At 42.4% G+C, this 22,035-nt stretch overlaps 1 protein-coding gene across 3 annotated transcripts in view; it reads left to right on the top strand.

Annotated features, from left to right (window-relative positions):
* The first annotated feature begins 412 nt into the window (after positions 1-412).
* Positions 413-22,035, top strand: part of LOC123505854 (large neutral amino acids transporter small subunit 1-like) — a 134,670-nt gene continuing 113,047 nt past the window's right edge. The window contains exon 1 of one of the 3 annotated variants that reach the window (XM_045257644.1): positions 413-976. In XM_045257644.1, coding sequence (XP_045113579.1) covers positions 493-976 — 484 coding nt within the window. In that variant the 5' untranslated portion in view covers positions 413-492. The remainder of the gene's footprint in view (positions 977-22,035) is intronic. The other 2 variants (XM_045257643.1, XM_045257645.1) reach the window with 2 other exon arrangements.

Raw genomic sequence — 22,035 nt, 5'->3', positions numbered from 1 at the left:
AGACGAAGTTTGCTGTCTTTTTTTTTTATTTTTTTTTTTTTTTACACAATAAAGTTGAATTATCAAAAGGAATAAGAAAAATCTTGAGAACAAAAAGTTTAAGATTAACCAGCGTTTCGTTACCATGAAGCTTAATTTTGTGCTGGAAGCGGAACTCGCTGACTGCCCAAAGTCTGGCGAAGCCTGGAAGGCGCTGCGCCGGGCCGATCCGGTATGTTGGGAGTGTCAATCACTTCAAGCTAAAGTTTCGCTTATCTTTAGTTTTTCTGTCGAGTTGTGAACCTCTACTGGTGATTAGATGAACTCTTGGGCGAAGATGATAAAAAGATGCCATTTAGAAATGCGCGTATAGTGAGTATTAAATAATTGAACAAGTACCTGGTGGGTGCTGGCAACTAGCACTGAGTCAAATGCGGCGGCCGCAGCGTCGGAAGTCCCAGTCTGTGTGGAGCTGTCGTCCCGTCGTGTAATCGCTCCTCACTCGCGGAAACCATGACTGAAGAGAAACGAGATTACCAGGAGGTGCCGACGAAGGAGGGCGATGAAGTCAAGGCGGAGGGGGAGGTTGTGGGGCTGAAGCCGAAGATGACACTGTTCAACGGCATCACCGTCATCGTTGGCTCCATTATCGGCTCCGGCATTTTCATCTCCCCCTCGGTGGTGCTGCAGAATACCGGCAGCGTGGGCATGTCTCTCGTGGTGTGGATCGTCAGTGGTTTATTCTCCATGGTGGGCGCCTACTGCTATGCCGAGCTGGGCTGCATGATCCAGAAGACAGGTGCTGACTACGCCTACATCATGGTAACGTTTGGACCGCTGCTGGCGTTCATGAGGCTGTGGGTGGAGTGCATCATCGTGCGGCCGTGCTCGCAGACCATCGTGGCGCTCACCTTCAGCATATACATCATGAAGCCCTTCTTCCCCGACTGCGGCACCCCTGACAGTGCAGAGCGACTCCTCGCCGCTGTCTGCATCCGTGAGTCATTACCTGGCCTATTTGGAGGTGTGCCATGCCTTCCCTTCCTTCCCTCACTTCACGGCTGCCTTTTCTCACTCCCTCTGCCGTTCTTATCCACCAGCTTGTTATTATCCGACCTTTTATCATCATTATTTGATTTATTTCTTACATGATTAGATATCGGATCCTATCTCATCCGTCGAGAGGTTATTCATGTCTTGTTGCACTACATACTGTTGCTCGGATAGTTCATCTGCCATTCATGTCTGCGTGGCATCATTGTGCTGTGTGGAGACAACCATGCACATCATGACGCGGTGGGCGAGCGTTCACGTGGTGGATGGACGCTGGAGTGCCACGAGCATGGATGGCAGTGTCTGCACCGCGTCATCGCTGTATCGCGTAATCCACTTGTAATCTTATGTTGCTCTCAACGGCCTTCAGAAATACCTTCGTCTGCAGTTCAGGTCTGTAACCTGCACCACGCCGCGGTCCGCGGGTGAATAACCTTCAGAATTGTCTGGCTTTCCCGAGGTAGATCAATAACCGGAGTACGTCACTCACCTGTATATGTGGCAGGTGTGTGTCCTTCTTGGAACACGTCCTTATCTTCTTATTTCTCGCTCATTTTTATTGAAGAAAAGGAATTAAGTGTATCATCACCAGCAGTGCTGAATTATCATCCTGCATTGATACCCGCATTCTCCTGTTGGTGGCCGCCTGTGGTTTTGGAAGAGAGGGAACCCGCCCGTGTTAAGTGAAAGTGGATACCTGCATGTGTAGAGACCGACAGCTCTGACATACCTGCTTACTAGCAATTTTAATCCAGTCACACACACGCGTGTGTGTGTGTGTGTGTATCTTATAGCTTAAGTTAGTACTGCACCGCCGGACGTATGATGTGATGTATGCAGAAACGTGTACGTGAACGTTATCGTACAGAGCAGGACACACCTGTGCCGTGATGTTCATTCACTCATGCACTGTACAGGCCGCGGGAATGCTGCTGCTGCTACTGTTGTTGTTGTTGTTGTTGTTGTAAACTAAAGTAAAATAAATTTATTGCAATCATGTTACATAGTACAATACAAAAAAAAATGTACAAATGCTTAGCGTAGTCTGTCGAGCTGACGATCATTGATAGAGGAAGTTAAATAAAAATAAAAATCAAATGTACAGACATATTACATTGTGTGTGTGTGTGTGTGTGTGTGTGTGTGTGTGTGTGTGTGTGTGTGTGTGTGTGTGTGTTAATGAGTGAGGGCTGCATTAACACCTCTATGTAAATCATCAGTACGTTTTGTCTACACACACACACACACACACACACATCTAACACACACACACACACACACACACACACATTTATAGATAGATAGATAGTGTGTGTGTGTGTGTGTGTGTGTGTGTGAAAGAAAGAGAGAGAGAGAGAGAGAGAGAGAGAGAGAGAGAGAGAGAGAGAATAAATCATTGCTTACCAGAAATATTGATTTATAGTGGGAGAGAAACCCCGTTATAATCTCCTCCTCGTCCTCCTCGTCCTCCTCCTCATCCTCTTCCCCTTCCCTTTTCCCTTTCCTCTTCCTCCTCCCACGCGCCCTTCATTCATTTCTTCTCAACATTCTCCACTCCGTTAATCCCACATGTCTACGTCTATACTCTCTCTCTCTCTCTCTCTCTCTCTCTCTCTCTCTCTCTCTCTCTCTCTCTCTCTCTCTCTCTCCGAAGAAGAAGAAGAAGAAGAAGAAGAATATACGTTATGCGCCAGAGATTTTCCCGCTCCTAACGAAAGACAGGCAAGTTATCCTCGGATCCTAGAGTACGTTGCTCGCTGCGTAACATTAAAGCCGCACACCTCTAACTCTTCTTCCTCGGGTTAAAGGGACTAGAAGCGGTGCGCGAGTGAAGGGTTGTGCTGTCTGCTGCTAGATACGAATCGACATTTGCTGGCATGGAGTTACTGGGTTGTTGTATATAAAGGAAGGGGGACATGGAAAGGTTGAGCGATGTTAGCGGGTAGTTTGTAGAGGTGAATATATTTACAGGAGGTGTAAGAGAACTACTGAAGAGTACTGGAGAGATATTAGGAGAGGAATGAAAGGACCACAGAAGAAAGTTGAAGGAAAGATCAAAGATATTCGTGATAAAATTGGGGAAGATAGTGTATAGTAGCCTAGCCTGGAGAAAAGAACGAAAAAAAATACAAAGGAAAGTTAAAAGAAAGATGAGAGTGAATAAGGAATAGGTAGAACTGGAGGAGAGATGATAGAGAAGACAAGGAGTGAGAGAAGAGGAGGGAGAGGATTGCAGAAAAAAACTTTAGGACTAGGTTAGAAAATAAGGATGAGTTAGAATAGATTATACAAATGTAATAGGGAGAAAAGCAGGACAGAAAAGACAAGGAGGGTTTGAAAAGAGATTATTGAAAGAGTTAAAGAGGAGGGAAGTGAAGAGTGAAGGGAAGGAGTGAAGGTGCAGAGGCGTAGTTAGACAGCAGCGTGGGAGAGGCGCTACTTCCGTGTATATTAGAGAGAGAGAGAGAGAGAGCTAGTGGGAAAAGCAAATTACAGTGTTTAATTTAGTTCGTTTGAATGTTTATGTGTGCTTGTGTATGTTGGCGTAAGTTCGTGTGTTCGTTTCTCTTCAGTGTACGCAAGTCAAGGAAGGCACTGCACTCTTAAAGGACGTCTTGAGAATGCCAATCCTTAAAGGACGTCTTGAGAATGCCAATCAAGAATGTTTATATTCACGATGTAAAGAGATACTATTTTTTCCTTTTCGTCACCTTCATTCGGGTTCTGAACTCAGCCAAACCTTCTCTTGCCAAGGAGTCTATGATGGTTACCTTGAAAGCGTCGTCTTTATTAGCATTTATCATTTATGGAGAGAGAGAGAGAGAGAGAGAGAGAGAGAGAGAGAGAGAGAGAGAGAGACGTATGCCTGAAGAAGTAAGAAAGCTCATCATTAACTTCTTTCACGAGAGAGAGAGAGAGAGAGAGAGAGAGAGAGAGAGAGAGAGAGAGAGAGAAATAAACTCAAGAAGACTCATTATTACAATAGCACCATCACCACCACCACCACCAGCACCACCTACTGAAATGAGACAGATAGGCCTGGGAAGTAAGCACAGCAGCCCGCCACCGTGCCCGTTACTTGCGTGTTGCTGGTGTCGCCACCCTTGCCACCTCGTACCGTCGCTCGACACAGCAAGGCCGCCTCTCCCACACGTGTTTGGCGCCTGCGACCACACTCCCCACGGCCGCGCCAAGCGATACACAATGGCTTTAACACCACTAAATCTGCAGCAACCAGCCCACGAGACCCGTAGTGTAGTTAAGGAAAGTATGCGCACCCCGACTTTCACGGTTACGTTGCCTATTGTTAGTCGATCACTGGAAGCAGTTTATCCACTTTCCCGTAAGTGCTCACGAGGTAGTACATAGAGTGGATGGCGTGTTTAAGGTGCCTTTGCCTGTCCCAGGATCAGTCACGCCCTTGCTGCGTGCCCGGCGTTGAGGAAAGCAGGCCAAGATGAAGTTTTGAAGTCATGGTAGGGGAGATTATGCCAGTAATCCCTCATCACTCATGCAAGGGATAAATTCTTCAGGTAGTAATTTTCTTTATCGTCTTACCCTTGAATTTCCGGGGGCAGGCGTCTGTTCCGTGGACGTAGACATCATGGGGATGGAAGTGCTATTGAGAAAACTCTGATATGAGCCGGATTAATAGAAATACAGAGCAGTGTGTTATTTTTTCTTGTAGTTAACACTTTCGTATGCTACCAAAATAGTTCTCCAATTTTCAGCTTTTTCATACGTTTCTTATACCAAGTTGGAGTAGTAATTTACCTGACCGTGCAGCGCTGGGGAGGCGTGAGGAAGGTGTCACACTTGAACCATCAGTGTGAGGGCTTCGACTAGCTGTGTGAATGTGTGCTCCGGTTGGTGTGGCGTCCTGTGTGTGTGGCGTGACCTCGGGACATGTGTCTGCATGAGGGGCTGCAGTCATTACTCTCGTGGTCATGAGTCAGGTTCCTCGTCACGCTTTGCCGGCATGTATTTCCCTTTGCCCCTTACAACACACCGTAGACTAGATTGACGGCTTACGTATGGCACGTATTGATCACCGTTATATGCGCTAAAGTTTCAGGAAATTCTATTGTAAGTTGTAAAATGTTAAAGTAATAGGAGGTATCTATTGTTTAATGTAGTTTATTTTACGAGCACAAAAGTCCATTTAGACTACTTATATACGACGAGCTCAACTAAAAACATCAGTGACATTAAGTAAACATTTAGAACACACACACACACACACACACACACACACACACACACACACACACACACACACACACAAGCACCAGTCAACACTGAGGCGGGTATTAGACCGAACATACCAAGCCTTCAGTCCCTGGCAGAGTCAACACTCGTAAATTGGGGCCGCCGTGGTACAGTGGAACCATGCGTGCTTTGGGATCCGAGGGGTCTCCAAGCGCACAGGTTCGAATCCTGTCCACGGTCTGAGTGCAGGTTGGGCTTCCTTACTCAGGGCAACGGTTTCCTAGCGGGTGGGCTTTGAGATAGGAGGTACCCTAAAAAGTATCCCCTTTAGCCCATAAATTCCCGTGAAAAGCCCACATAGTATAAATAAAATAAAAAAAAATCACCCATAACACAACAATGACCTCAATTCTCTAAATGTTGGAGCCCATGTCGCCAACCATATTTACGTCTCTGCGAAAACGTCTCCGCGAAAGTATAGCTCTTTTTTCTCCTAGATGACTTGGTTACTTTAAATTCCATTCGTGCGGACCTAATTTATGTTTCTTGTCACGCCATTAATATCTCGGTCTGGCGTTGTTGATGAGAGGCAAGAGAAGGTCGCAAGGGTATGAGTGATCAAGACCTTCATCCAGCCAGTCCTTGGTGGGGGTTATCTGTGGTTCTGAAAGCAAGGAGATACTCATGGCAAGGATACGTAAGCAGAACGGACTTGAGAACCACAGACGATGATAACATTATATTGCATCATGCCAATATATTTGATATTTTTAATTAAAGAACTTGAGTTGAAAAGGATTTTAGTTATGTAACAGTAATAGGGAAGAGAAGAATGACATGTAGGATTGAAAAGTAAAGGAGCGGTGAAGATAGTACGCTAACACTATACAAGAAGCGGAATGGGTTCATTTCATTCATCGCTCAAAAGACGTTGTTAATTTCTCACACACACTTTCACTTACATGTTCACTCACTCACTCACTCATTAGCTCAATCACCAAAGAACAACAACAAATAGCAGCATTCACTTTTTTGTCCTTGGCTGGCCCTCTTCCCCACATAAAAAAAAAAACAAAGGGAAAAACAAATCCCAAACCCCATGTCATGACGCCTCAACACCCCTTGCCCCCCTGCACACAGTCAGCAACACCCACCTACACACTAGCGTACAAAAATAGCTCGAAAGACTCAAGCACCCACTCGCCTCCATCCCAAGGTGTTCGTTACCTATGTGATGGGCGGTGTGTCCTGTTTGCAAATATGTACAGATATATTGTTATTTTGGTGCTCGCGGGACTTACGAGATCCGGTGTAGGTTAGGTGCTGATAACTTACCTGATACGTACTGTGTGTGTGTGTGTGTGTGTGTGTGTGTGTGTGTGTGTGTGTGTGTGTGTGTGTCGTTCACTGATGACGAAAGGAAGAGAGAAGAAGAAAACTCAATGTCAAGGTGTTGGCAGACTACTAGAGCGAAGCCAAAGAAAGGACAGAGAGAGAGAGGGAGAGGGAGAGGGAGAGAGAGAGAGAGAGAGAGAGAGAGAGAGAGAGAGAGAGAGAGAGAGAGAGAGAGAGAGAGAGAGAGAGAGAGAGAGAGAGAGGACCCCTACTATTGTGCTATAGGCCAGTTTTCAATATCAGTATGTAACCTACACCCTGAGACGTAAAATTACATCGGACACTGCGCAGTGGACAGTGCCCGACACAAACACACGCGCGCACGCACACACACACACACACACACACACACACACACACACACACACACACACACACACACACACACCGGGTAGTGTAGTGGTTAGCACACTCGATTCACAATCGAGAGGGTTCGGGTTCGAGTCCCGGAGGCGGCGAGGCAAAATGGGCAAGCCTTTTAATGTGTAGCCCCTGTTCACCTAGTAGTAAATAGGTACGGGATGTAACTCGAGGGGTTGTGGCCTCGCTTTCCCGGTGTGTGGAGTGTGTTGTGGTCTCAGTCCTACCCGAAGATCGGTCTATGAGCTCCGAGCTCGCTCCGTAATAGGGAAGACTGGCTGGGTGACCAGCAGACGACCATGGTGAATTACACACACACACACACACACACACACTGCAGATAACCCGTGGCTCTACTCAGGAAGTCCATCCCCATGAACACTTGGCTGGAGTATTGAACAGAAGGGAGGCAAGGAGGAGCGGTGGCAAGGAGCGGTGGCAAGGTGGCGGCTTAAGGTTAAAAAGTCAGTCTGACCGCGCGCTTTTCATCCTTAAGACCTCACTTGGTATATTATTACAAGGCTTCTTTCTTTTGCAACTCTGGATCTTTATTCCTCGTAGTAACAGGAGAGCAGGCACCACAAGCCTTCTAAATGATCCCACCATTAACGCATGTTACCTGACATACGCTCTCCATCGTAAGTCCTCTCTTAGTAGCACGAGTATTACCAACTGGTCCTCTTTAGCAACCACAGATCTCTTCCTCGTAGTAACAACACAGCAAACACCACGAGACTCCTAAATAGCAACACCACTGATGGGCACAACAGCACACCATCCTTGCTACAAATAAAGCACAGAGATTATTTATGTATGTAATCCACGTCACTCCCTGAGTTGTGCCATTGTTGGCCTTACAAGTATCGTGTGGTGCCGGGAGGAGTGAGGCGGGAGCAAGAACCTTCACCCTGCAGTTCAGTGACTCTTACTCAGATATTTGTCAGGGGCGGGACAAGGGTGCGGTCCGGGGCATCTCGGAATGGTGGCGGGGATTGTTTGGGCGGTAGCGTGAGTGGGTCTTGGGCGGTATTGGGCGGGATCCGGGACTGGTGCGAGAATAGATGGCCATATCCATTATTCAAGCCGAGTACATGTTAATGACATTCAATAGAGGTGGGGGATAGGTAAGCCATTATTGAAGGGTTAATTAAAGGTGTGTGTGAGTGTGTGTGAGATTTATCAGATCTCAATAACTAATTTCACTTGCTATCATCGTTACTGTTGTCGCCTCCATTGCAGTACAAGTATTGTGTAATTGTAATAGCAGCAGCAGCAGTGGCAGCAGTAGTAGCACCAGTAGTAGCACCAGTAGTAGTAGTAGTAGTAGTAGTAGTAGTAGTAGTAGTAGTAGTAGTAGAAATAATAGCAATATTAATAATAGCAGTAGTAGTAGTAGTAGTAAATAGTAGTATGGGTTTTTTTCGTCTTATTATTGAATATGTAAAACAGTAAGACAATTTATGCGAAGGAGAAAGGGAGAAAAACAAGAAGGGAAGGGCAAGATTGGAGGAGCTAAGGAGAGGCTGGAGCAGGTGGCGTTATAAGAATGGGACGCTGGCAGTTCACCACTCAGCAGCGTAACCGCAACACGGATTCGGGATGAGTGCGACCTGCACTTGTATTCGTAAACGCTTTACCATCTCACCAGGACTATTTTTAAGCGCTACAGAGATATAATCAAGATCCTCTATGTATTTTTGTATCTCACCAGGACTATTTTTAAGCGCTACAGAGATAATAATCAAGATCCTATATGTATTTTTGTAATTAATGAAGCAGAATACATGTTAAGGTATCATAAGAGTCATAAAAATCTTTGAGTAACTTCCATCATCAGAGCCTCTTATAAAAGGTATTGGGAAGGATGTCAAAATGCTTCAAAATGATATCCTCATCTATTTTTGCTTTCTTGGCACCAAGCAGAACTACACATCTTAGGGATAGTTCTTTAGTTGCCCTTTTTCGTTCGCTGGTGACCTACAATCGTACTTAAGCCGTGATCAGGTTCCACAATCAACTTTAGCTACTGCTTTTCCTCTTGAGGTGTACTTAAAAAGGAACTGGTGAGGTTATGGGGCCACTTCCACTGTCATTTTGTACGCTATCCAACTCCAATGCTTCCCTTGTTAGTAAGCTTCCCAACAAATAGAAGACTATGAAACTGACTCTTCTGTTCTCTCCCTCACTGTCTTGTAACCTAGCTTAGTACATTTATAGCCAATCCCAAACACCGCTCTTCCTTTCTCTCTTTCAATCCCAATTTGGCCTGTTTCTTTAAAATTCTTCCTCCGCAGTCTGTCTTTCCTGTCACCTCTCTACTCTCTCATTCCTTCCCTTATAACCTACCTATGTACATTCACAGCCAATCCCAGTCACCAATCTCCCTCTCTCTTTCATTCTTGATTTGGCCTGTTCCTTTAAAATTCTTCCCCTGCAGTCTGTCTTACCTGTCTACATCTTATTCAGTCACTTCTCTTATAACCTACCTCAATACATTCATAGCCAATCCTCCAGCCTCCATCCTCTTCAGTGATGCACGAGGCTAAGGGAGTTAAGTCATCAGCACCACCTTGGCTTCCCTGCCTCATTGACTGGGAGTATGTTTATTTATCTGTGTCTTATTCGTGATTTATCCAGTGTTGATGCTGCTGACGTTGGTGGTGGTAGTGGTGATGTTTTGCGTCTAACTGATTATTGGTTTATATTGTTTTATTATTATTATTATTATTATTATTATTATTATTATTATTATTATTATTATTATTATTTACTACTGACTGACTGACTATCTTCAGCCTCTTTCTTACCGCCGGAATGTTGCATCTCTTGTTATCTTTTACCGCTATTTTCATACTAACTGCTCTTCTGATCTTGCTAATTGCATGCCTCCCCTCCTCCTGCGGCCTCGCTGCACAAGGTTTTCTTCTTCCTCTCACCCCTACTCTGTCCAACTTTCTAATGCAAGTGTGAAGCAGTACTCTGTCATTCATATTTTTGTCTAGTAAACTCTGGAACTCCCTGCCTGCTCTTGTATTTCCAACTTCGTATGACTTAACTTCATTTAAGAGACTAGTTTCTATTTATTGCCTTTTTTTTAATATTTTTTTGGGTTAACTCGGATCTGTAAAGGGACTGACAACTTAGTAGGCCATTTTTTTTTTTTTTTTTAATGTTGCCTTTGGTCAGCTTTCCCATCTTACATTGAAAACCTACTACTACTACTACTACTACTACTACTACTACTACTACTACTACTACTACTACTACTACTACTACTACTACTACTACTGCTTTTTCTATTTTTATTCTTTTTTATTGTTGATCTTTTTCATTATTATTATTATTTTTATTATTATCATTATTATTATTATTATTATTATTATTATTATTATTATTATTATCATCATTGTTATCATTATTATTGTTATCATTATTCTTATCATCATCATCATCATCATCATCATTTTCCTCCTATCTCTGTAGTTTCCCTCTGCACAAAGTATAATCCATGTCTTCATTACATTTTATAGCTCTGTTTGTGACTGTTTGTTTTTTTTCCGTATTAGTCTTGCTTACAATTTGCATCAGTCATGGTGGTGTGTTGGTGGTGTGCTACTCTTCTCCGTATATTTCGTATTATTCTCACGTTTGACCTTCACTTTTGCTCTTCCATTTATTAAGGCATGTTGTGTATTACTCTTGGCGGGGCATTTACAATTCCTCTTACTGCTCGTGCCTCGAGGTGTGGTGAGACATCTTGATTTTTTTACCTTCTTTCCTTCTCTCTGATTTATTTTTGTATTTCTTTTGTGTATGTACGTACGTTGTTCTCTCTTTCTTCTGCGAGTATCTATATTTCTTTCTCTTTTTTTTTCTCGTGTTAGTAATTAATTCATTCTTTTCGTCATATATGTAGCTATAGTATTCTCTCTCTCTCTCTCTCTCTCTCTCTCTCTCTCTCTCTCTCTCTCTCTCTCTCTCTCTCTCGTACATGTATTTTTCCCTTTTTGAACATGCAACTAATTATATTTTTTCTCTCTTGTATACATAATCAATTATATTTCTGTGTATGTTACTAATCTCTCTCTCTCTCTCTCTCTCTCTCTCTCTCTCTCTCTCTCTCTCTCTCTCTCTCTCTCTCTCTCTCTCTCTCTCGCTGGTATTTTCTCTTCTCTTAAATTCCTTGTGTATATTTATCGTCTTTCAATCTCACGCATCATATTATTTATCCTCTTCTTTTTTTACTTTTTTTTTCTTGGTGTTTCTTTTCGTTGATCAGGTTTACTTTTATATTTGCTATCTCATTTTATTTATATATGTATCTGTGTATTTGTTTTAATGTGGCGTGTGCAGTTATGTATGTGTGTTATGTATATGATCTTTTTTTTTTTTTTTTTTGTGTGTGTGTGTGTGTGTGTGTGTGTCTTTTTACTTTTAGCTTGTGGGAAGTTCTTTAATTAGGGAACTTGCTTTTTTTCCTTTCTCTTCTTTTCTTTTCCCTGCATGCGTGGTGAATCGAACTTTTATATATCGAACCTTCTGATGTAAAATTTTATTCTTTCATTTTCCTTCTTTTTTTTTTTTTACCTTTCCCCATCTTTTCTTTCTTCATTTCTTCTTTATTTTTCTTACTTTTCTTGCTTTTTTTACCTTCTTTTCTTTAATATTTTTATAGGTACTTTCTTCCTTACCTTCACTCCTTTCTTTTTTTCGGCTCCACGATCTTATTAGTTCCAAGTTACGTGTCGCAGTCCACGAGTCGTCGCCTTGCCTGACCACTGCGATAACAAAAAAGTACCTTATGTAACTCTTGTTTGCTCGTCCCATTCCCCTGAGAGAGAGAGAGAGAGAGAGAGAGAGAGAGAGAGAGAGAGAGATGTGGTATTAGGGAGATATTTTCCAGTGATATAGCGAGGCAGAATGTCCTTTGTGACCTTCAGTGTGTTTTGGTGTCTCCTTGTTCTGTTCCTTATCTTTTTCCCTTCTTGTTTGTTTGTACTATGTGTGTGTGTGTGTGTGTGTGTGTGTGTGTGTGTGTGTGTGTGTGTGTGTGTGTTATAGTAAGCTTCATCTACGCATCATCATCATCTCTCTCTCTCTCTCTCTCTCTCTCTCTCTCTCTCTCTCTCTCCAGACACACACAGTGGCTATTTGTTATCTTTTAATTTGCATGAAGGCGTGAACAAAACACATGCTTGAGAGCGTTTCTGATAAGACGCCACGCCTCTGTGTATATATATCCATGTGCTTACTTATTTACTCTCCTTTCTGGTGGGTCTTTATCATTATGCTCCCAATAACTCATAATTGTAAAAGCCACGATGGAGATCCCGACGTCCCAATTGTAAATGTGAGCGTCGTAGTAATTAGTCACAGCTGCAGAAATATGGTGGAAGCTAGACAGGAAACGATGGGCTCTCTCTCTCTCTCTCTCTCTCTCTCTCTCTCTCTCTCTCTCTCTTCCATAGAAATGAGAGGACACGAACTTAATTTTGATAAGGCAGAGGAAATTGAGAGAGAGAGAGAGAGAGAGAGAGAGAGAGAGACTCTCAGACTAAACGCTTTCCTTTAAGCAGCAAATTTATGTCTCTCTCTCTCTCTCTCTCTCTCTCTCTCTCTCTCTCTCTCTCTCTCATAAACTAATAGGATGAAATAGCTGCGGGTTTTAATTACTTTTTCTTTTTCTTTTCACCGTGTGTGTGTGTGTGTGTGTGTGTGTGTGTGTGTGTGTGTGTAATGACTTTTTTGTTCAAGTAAAAATGGGTGAGAGAAACTAGAAAATATAGAAAACTGTCATTTCAAGATAGCCACAAGTTTTAAATCGTCAATCTTAAAAAAGTACATTTATCTTTAAGGGAGTTTATATTTTTACATTATGTATTTGTTGATTGATTGATTGCGCCAAAATGTCTCATTATACATCGTGATGGAATCTTGATCTTTTGGGAATTCATAACTTGTTTTATTTACTTATGTATTTAGTACGTAATTAACAAAGCAGCGTCAGTTGCGATGTCCCTCTCTTTGTCCTCCTCCTCCTCCTCCTCCTCCTCCTCCTCCTCCTCCTCCTCCTCCTTCTGAAGTTGATTCTCTAATGTCGTCACTTTATTTTGCCTGAATATTTTTACGACAGTGTATGAAGGCGTGGTGTATGTGCGTGAACTTATTTGTTTTTTTTATTTGATCTCAAGGGTAGTCCAGTTACGCTCTTCACTCAGTTACAAGCTAAATATAAGGCAAACATGTGCATACTCTCTCTCAGTTACCCATTCACGCGCTCAGTCGCTCATTGTTCTCTTAATCAATCACAAGCCCAGTTTTTAGATCTTATTTATTTACTTATTCATCCTCGTAATTTTGATAATGAAACTTTTGAATGTTCTTTGTCTCATCCCTTGACTTTCTAGTTTATCTTTCTGTTTTCTAGTCTTACTCACAGTCTTGCATATTTACTCACTCTTTTACTTGAAACGAAGCTAACATCCCTGACATTAACTCATTCTCTCTCTCTCTCTCTCTCTCTCTCTCTCTCTCTCTCTCTCTCTCTCTCTCTCCTCTTGAAGTAAAGGAGAGAAAGGACTGGATAATGGACTCTTGACTCTATAGATGCTCTCGGTGTAGGGCTTGGTCTGGGCTTAGGAGAGTCTTGGATTAGATGGGTCTTGATCTTAATCTTGATCTCCTTACCTGGCATTACCTGCAGTCCATTCATGATAATATCTCAGTGCCTTGGAGAGAGAGAGAGAGAGAGAGAGAGAGAGAGAGAGAGAGAGAGAGAGAGAGACTAATAACGTGACAGTAATAATTTTGAAATGAACACCACCACCACCACAACCACCACCACCATTCACCTATCACGTTCAGGAGATCAAGAAAAAGCTCGAGAACAAACTGAAAGGAAAATATCAGACTTAAAATTCTCTCTCTCTCTCTCTCTCTCTCTCTCTCTCTCTCTCTCTCTCTCTCTCTCTCTCTCTCTCTCTCTCTCTCTCATCACCCTTTTCTGTTTAATTCTTTTGCTCATTCTTTTTTCTTCCTCCTTCTTCCTTTACATTATCTCTCCTTTCACAAATATATTTCTTTCACATTTTTCTCATCCAATTTCTTCACCCAAATACTTTTCCATTATTTTCCTTTTCCTCTGTCTTTCTCTCCCTACGACCTCCTGCTCCTCCTCCTCCTCCTCCTCCTCCTCCTCCTCCTCCTCCTCCTCCTCCTCCTCCTCCTCCCGCTCTCTATTTCCTCCTTCCCCTTCCTGTCTCCTCATTCTCGTTCGTCTCTTCCTTCTCGACACGGTGACCTCAACTTAAATTGTTTATAAGAGAAGTTTGAAATTGAAATAATATGGAAAGTTGTAAGTAAATTTTCTGGTGTTGGGAAGCAATATAGGAGGCACCTAATTGATCTTTTACTCATATTGTTTATTTATTTTCTGTCGGAAAATCCTAAGAGTAAAAGGAAAAAAGAAATTAAGGCTCATTTTAACTTTCTATTTCCTTTCTCTTCCTTCCTTCCCCGAAAAGAAAAAAAATCAGATAGAAGCAGAATTCAATGATGGTGGTTAAATTTGATCTTATGGGTGTCTTTTTTTTTTAGCAGTCCAAGTTTGAAAGAGAGGAAAGAAAATGGAAGTTGTTAAAGAGTTCCAGTGTTTGCTATATAGTGGTGTGTGTGTGTGTGTGTGTGTGTGTGTGTGTGTGTGTGTGTGTGTGTGTGGAAAATGATTATGCGAAGGCACGTACCACACTTAATAACAAGAAGCAAAAAAAAAAAAAAAACATAAGCAAGGAAAGGAAAAGCATGTTTGAAAATTAATTAGTGTTTGATATGTGTGAAGTGTTTTATTTCACTTTTATATTTTTGTTTTTTTTATTTTACGTCTTTGTTCTTTCCCTCCGACGATTGCCTCTCTCTCTTCATTGCATCAACTTCATTGTTCTCTCTTATTCTCGTTTCCTCTTATGTTTCACCCTTTTTTTCACAATTTCATACATTTTTTTTGTTTCCTATTTTTTTTTTTTTTCGGTTTCTTTGTAGTTTCTATCGTTCCTCATTTATTTCCCTTTCTCTTTTGTTTTCTTTTGCTACCTCTTCAAATTACTCTTACTATTATTTTTTCCTCATTCCTCTGATTTTTAAAAATTTTGTTTTCTCTTTCCTAGTACCCTCTCTCTCTCTCTCTCTCTCTCTCTCTCTCTCTCTCTCTCTCTCTCTCTCTCTCTCTCTCTCTCTCTCTCTCTCTCTCTCTCTGTGTGTGTGTGTGTGTGTGTGTGTGTGTGTCTCATATCAGTGTTTATGTGTCATGTTGTGTTTGGCCAGTCAAGGATTAATTGTCACTGTATTTGTGTTGCTCTGTTTTGTGTAACCTCTCAGGGCATGGCTGGGGAGGAGGAGGAGGAGGAGGAGGAGGAGGAGGAGGAGAGCAATGCCACTATTATTGTTTTCCGCCGTAATGGACGAGAGGCGAGGGACAAAGGGCTGGGAGACAGGAGAGAAGTAAAAGGGGTAAAAATAGGGAATGACTAGGGAAGAGAGACAACTGTTGGAGTGATTTTCGTGAAGATAGACGTGATGAGGGATCGTGGAATGAAGGAAACGGAAGATAGGGACTGGATAGGGTAGCGATGGTTGTTTAGAGAAGAGAGGAGACAAGTTGGAAATCAGAGGGGAGATATGCGGAGGCTCAAAAGTAAATAGCGAATTGGGAGATGAAACTAGAGGACAAGTAGGGTGAAGATAAGATGATAGAGAATGGAAGAGTGAAAGACAAGATTGGGAAGCGAAATTACGAGTGAAAGTGGGGTGTGGATGAGGAAGAGAAGTATGGTGGATATTAAAAAGAGTGGATTTAGGAGGGGTATATGTGACGAGGACGATATGGAGCAGATTGGGGAGTGGAAGGGATAAGTGGAAGGTGGTTGGGATGGCGCGGTGGGATTGGAAGGGTGAGGGAGAAGAGATCTAAGGCTGAGGGGGGTTAGGGAGCGGCATGTGGGGTTCATTTAGCGGCAGGCAAGGGGGTGGTTAGTGGTCTCAAGGGTGCTGTGCTGTGGCCGCAAATTCCTCCCATATCCTGTTTTGTTCCCTAGTTTGTGTCACGTTGTTATATACTTTCCGAGTTTGTTTATTTTCTGTTTCTTGTTTTTATATAAGTTTCAGGTCTCTCTCTCTCTCTCTCTCTCTCTCTCTCTCTCTCTCTCTCTCTCTCTCTCTCTCTCTCTCTCTCTCTCTCTCTTGCCGTACAGCTGGTTTAATTTCTCGACTGTTTTTTTTTTTTTTATAGTTTACTTTCTCGTTTGAATTTTTCGATGCTCTGTTCCGATATCTTTAGCGTGTTTTTCTCTTCTCACGTTTTCTTCAGTTTTTTTTTTTTATATCTTTTCCTCTATTCTGACATTTCTTTTCTCTTCTTCTTTTCCCTTGTTCTCTATTTTCTCCTTCGCATTTTCCTTTATCTGTTTCTCACGTTTTCATTTTGGCAGGTTTACGTTTTCTCTTTTCTCATTCTGTTTTCCTTATCTGAACTTTGTCTATAAATATTTCCCTCTCGTCTCTTATGTTGATGGCTTTCTGTGTTCGCCATCCTGTTGATTAAATTTTAGCGGTATTCATAGGTCTTCCATCTCCAGCTTCCCCGTCGCGCATTCTTCCTTGGCTATTACTCCACGTCAATCTCCTGTTTCTCATCTTAAGCTTATTCTTCGTCTCGTCTTCCACTTACGTCTACGTGTGCCATCTTAATACTTCCTCATGCTATTACTTGTCAGTCTTCTAGAGGAGAGGGAAGGAGAGGGGGAGGGAGAGAGGAAGGAGGATTAAAGGCTGGCAACGTGGTAAAATATGGGGGAGTTTGAGAAGCTTGAATTTACTCATAGCCGATGACAGTATGAGAAAAGTATCCCAATGGCTAGAAAGAAAAATCAACAATGTTACTTAGCTTAAATTAAACTTTGACACTAAAAAAGAGACTCCATCACTCCATTTTACATTGGTTGTTTGAGAAAATAGCATAAACTTGCAATAGTTAATTTCTCCAAGCCTAAGAAGAAGCCGTAGAAATGAAAGGGTTAAAGTGAGGGATGGTCTAGACTTAGAGGAAAGGGCGAATGAGGGGAGTCTCTAAAGGGATGACTACGAGGGCTTGAGGGAGTGTGAGTATTGAATGAATGTAGGGGAAGTGAGGGAGAGGGGAGTGTGCTCAAAGGTTAGATGTTGCAAGAGTGGGAGGAGGAGGAGGAAGAGTTTGGAGTGAGGAGAGGAGAGTAGTAACAAAGGAAGGGGAATGTAGAAGATGAAAAGAGAAGGGAAGGGAAGGATGATGAGAGATTATGAAAACTGAATGGGGAAGAAAGGAACAAGACGTAGATAGGAAAGGAGAGAATGAGACTGAGAGAGAAAACTGCTATTCATGGAACTTCCCGAACTTATTTATGTCTGTTTGGTTTTCGAAGACTAGATACATTTAAAGATGGGATCGGTGACTAGTGGTGAATAACTTTTGTACAGGGATTTCCTGCTTGCTTCTTGGCTTCACGCACCTTCCCTTACATTCTTATGAGATGAGAAGAAAATTAAGGAGGATTATTTATAAATCTATTGGGATTCAAGTTATCTTTGAAAATTAGAAAGCTTTTGTGAAACCATCTAGAACTATATGTAAGTAACAGATTGTTGTACAAAGTGGAGGAGAAAGTTAAGGAAAAACGCATAGGCTGTAAAAGAGAGAAAATAAAAGAGAAAAGAAAGAAGAGAAGAGTTAAAGACACATTATCTGTAAGTGAGATAAGAAACAAGAGAAAAGAGAGTAAAATTAGAGACACGTTAGCTGTAAGTGAGATAGGAAACGAGAAAGTGAATTGCAGAATTAAAGATCTATTACTTGTAAGTGAGACAGAAAAGAAGAGGAAAAAACATGGAGAGGTAGAGACACGTTAGGTGTAAGTGAGACAGGAAAGAAGAGGAAAGAAAGTGCAGAGTTGAAGGAGGAAGAGCAAATTTGTGGAGCCACACGTGGTTGGGGCGTGAGGCGAACATAGGCCCCGCGTGGCTCCCTGGACGCATGCCAACACCTGCCTCCTTCCACGCCCCCCTTCCCCTTGCTCTCTCGGTCCTTCCTTCCCTTCTCTCACATCTCCGAACCTCCCGACTCTTCCTCTCCCACCTTATATCTCATTATCTCTTTTTTCACTTTTCTTTTTTTTTTTACATTTTTTTCCTTTTTCATATCTTCACACATCTCTTCCTTTCTTTCCTTCCTTCTTTTCATTCCTTAACCTTCATCGTACCTTCATTCCACATATCTTCTCTCTTTCGTGACTCTATTTCTTCCCATCCATCCCTCTATCCTTTATCATCCCTTGCCTTCCTTTACCTTCCCTTCCTCCATCTTCTTGTTTGCTTCCTCTGCCCACTGACTTCCTTCCCTTCCATTCTGTCGTGTTCTTGTCATTTCCTTCTGCTTCCTTTCCTTCTCTATTCTCTCGTTTCGTTCCTCCATATTCTTCTTATGCTCTCCTAGTTATCTATATTCTCATTTCCCTTATGCTTCTAGCCCTTCCTCCCCTTCTCCCTTCTTCCCTTGTTTTTCAATGCTCCCTTCTCTCTTCTCTCTTCTCTCTTTTCTCTTTTCTCAATCTTCTTTTTCAGTATTCTCGCTTTTTATTTCTATCCCGTCCCTTTTCTTCTCAGCTCATCCTTTTCCGATTTCTTTCCTCTTCTACATCTGTCTGTCTGTTCCTTTTATAGAACATGGGAGATTTGCATACTTGTGGCTTCGGGCGTTTAGAGAATGATTAGTTAAAACTGAAGGTCACACACACACACACACACACACACACACACACACACACACACACACACACACACACACACACACACACACACACACACACACACACACACACACACACACACAGCTCCAACCAGACACATAGCAGCTCACAGACTCTCTCTCTCTCTCTCTCTCTCTCTCTCTCTCTCTCTCTCTCTCTCTCTCTCTCTCTCTCTCTCTCTCTCATTGGTTGACACACATTTGGGATAAAAGACTCATAAAAAGCCACACTTAAGATGCGGTGAAAGAAGTGACAACGCTGCAGGTCACGCTCGTAAGTCAGTCGATACGCATCACACGCTGAATGTTTGGGGCTCTCTCTCTCTTTCTCTCTCTCTCTCTCTCTCTCTCTCTCTCTCTCTCTCTCTCTCTCTCTCTCTCTCTCTCTCTCATCTTCTTTGGTCACGTACACTCCCATGCCCTTTGAATAGGTGTTTAAAAATCATTTGACGTGCCCCCCTCTCTCTCTCTCTCTCTCTCTCTCTCTCTCTCTCTCTCTCTCTCTCTCTCTCTGTCACGTGTATGGCCACCCGTAGCCTCGTTCACGAACCTACACAACACCGCCGCTGTGATGCCAGGTTGTATCTGAGCAAGAAAAATGACAGAGGGACGTGCCCGTGAATTTCATGGTGCCAGGAGTGCGCGTAGTATGGTGGCGCTGCCCGGCGTGTTGGAGTTGATTGGTACAGGTGTCGCCATCGCAGGGGAGAGATCAGCTGTAATAATAACAACGACAATTATTGGTATTGATATTAATATAAGAAGAAAAGGAAAAGAAAACTAAAAAGAAAAAATGAAGAAAAAAATCAACAGCAGCAAGCAATGATAATAGCAAACAACTGCAACAACAATGACAATAATAATAATAATACTTAGCTACTACTATTTATACTACATCTCACCACCACCATCACCACTACATCTACTCTGGGTCAACATGCCAGTAGCGAGAGGGAGGGCGAGGAGGGGCGACAGACCAGGCATCCCCACTGCACGGCCAACCTAAATAAGACGCCTTCGCACCTCCTACGTACCGTGCCAACCAGGCTCTGCTCGTGTCAGTGCGCAGGTGTGGCAAAGCAGGTCATTCTCCGGGCAACACGCACAGTACCCGCTACCTGCATCACAAACTGGAGGACGACGTTCCTCTTTGATGCATATCTATAAATGCTCGTGTCTTTCTCCTCGAGCATTAAGCGAATTCTCAAAACTATTTCTCCTGTTAATAATGTAGAAATTTATTAATTTGTCACTAAGATCATAGAAACACGCCCTTAAAGCCGGAGAACCAACAAGAGCGTATTGAAAGTTGAGTGGTGGTGCGCCAAGTGAATCAGAAGACGACCCGTAAGATGTGGTGGTGGTGGTGGTGGTGGTGTAGGTGGAACTGGAAGTAGGCGTGGTGACTGTGGTAACGTTCTGTGGGCGTTGTTTTTGCGTTTCATGGGCGTGGTGGGCGTGGCAGGGACATGAGGGGCGGTAGTCGGTACAGTCATGGCGAGCAGTAAAGGAACATACAGCGCTCATTTTCTCTGTGTTATGTTTATTCTCATGATCCGAGAACTTGTATATATATATATATATATATATATATATATATATATATATATATATATATATATATATATATATATATATATATATATATATATATATATATATATACACACACACACACACACGTGTGTGTGTATGTGTGTGTGTTAGTTTATGTGTGTGTGTGTGTGTGTGTGTGTGTGTGTGTGTGTGTGTGTGTGTGTAAGTAAGTAAATAAGTAAGTAAGTAAGTATAGTTTATTGCCCTTTTTAAGGAATACAGGCAGATTTGATATCAATGAATATATTAGGCATGGTCTGTCGAGTCGAAACTCCTATTTTTTTGTTAAAACCTAAGGTTTTGATTAAAAAAAAATATATGCAGTGAGAGCAGAAAAAGTTTTACATAATATCTAACCTAGTTAGGGAGTAATACTATTGTGTGTGTGTGTGTGTGTGTGTGTGTGTGTGTGTGTGTGTGTGTGTGTGTGTGTGTGTGTGTGTGAAAGGATGCAATAAAAATCATAATTTTGCACTCGTAACTATAACTTTAGAATTACCACAAATTAAGCACGAGCTTCACAAGACATAACATCACAATATTTAGCTCAGTTGATAGAGTTCGTTGTACCAAACAACGAACTTCTTAGGTAACGGTCAACAGACTCGTCATAGGCATAGAGGCTTTTCTACCACGAAGCTGAACTTCGCGCCGATGAAACTCCATTGATCACACGCACACCGACGGTAAAGTAATTCCCATGAGTGACTTAAAAGTTTGTGTTGCAGGTGAACCACTGATGACAGGCTACCTGTGAGACAGTCAAGGCGTGGTGTTTAGCGTTTGTTTCGTCCCACTCATTGCATGTTGCCTTGCGTGTTTGCAATGACGAGGGCACGAGGAAGGGCTGACTCTTGTCAAGCTATTAGTATGACAGCACGACTCGAGATGATTCACTTATGCTCTCAGTGAGCTCCTCCCGTCGCTACTCACACAAAGTGGCTTTATTTTTAGCGCCTCTCTAACCGTGTGAGGGCACTGCTGGCCTTGAGAGCTTCTTGCTTTGTCTCTATAGAGCACGCTGCCTTTCCCTGTCTCCAAAACAGGAAGGAAACAGCGGAGAAAAAAAAGAAAAGAAAAGTAAAATGGGTAAAAGGGTATAGGTTTGTTGTAAGGAAGTGGGGAAGAAGGAAGTTCAGAAGATGAAACGGAAGCTAGATGAGAAGGAAAAGAGTTAGCTATGAATGAAAAAAAAGACAGGTAGAAAAGAAGCTTCTTAGGGTGAAAAGATAAGAAGTCATACTCATACAAATCTGTAACTCCTAAAATTTTTGCTTGCCGCCTAACTCAAAGCTAGAAGTGTGCTTATTAACGTCTGAATATCATGAATTATGGATAAAGTAGCTATACTTTTTAACATGTTGCACCAAGTAACATCTGGAACGGCAGACGGCATTAAAGAGAAGCCACCGTAACACACCATCATATTCTACATGCACTGTCGGTCGAACCATGCTAGATGTGCGCTAAAGCTTCTTTGAGACATAAGTACGTACATAAAAGTAAGAAAATAAGGAATCACAATGCGTATCGGAACCTTTGGTCATCAGGCAGGAAAAAAAACTAATTTGCGATCATGAAGCAAACAAGAGAAAGACTAAATAGATAAACAA

Source organism: Portunus trituberculatus, chromosome 18, assembly GCF_017591435.1.
Source record: "Portunus trituberculatus isolate SZX2019 chromosome 18, ASM1759143v1, whole genome shotgun sequence".
Lineage (NCBI taxonomy): Eukaryota > Metazoa > Arthropoda > Malacostraca > Decapoda > Portunidae > Portunus > Portunus trituberculatus.
This window is presented reverse-complemented; position numbering and strand designations above follow the sequence as displayed.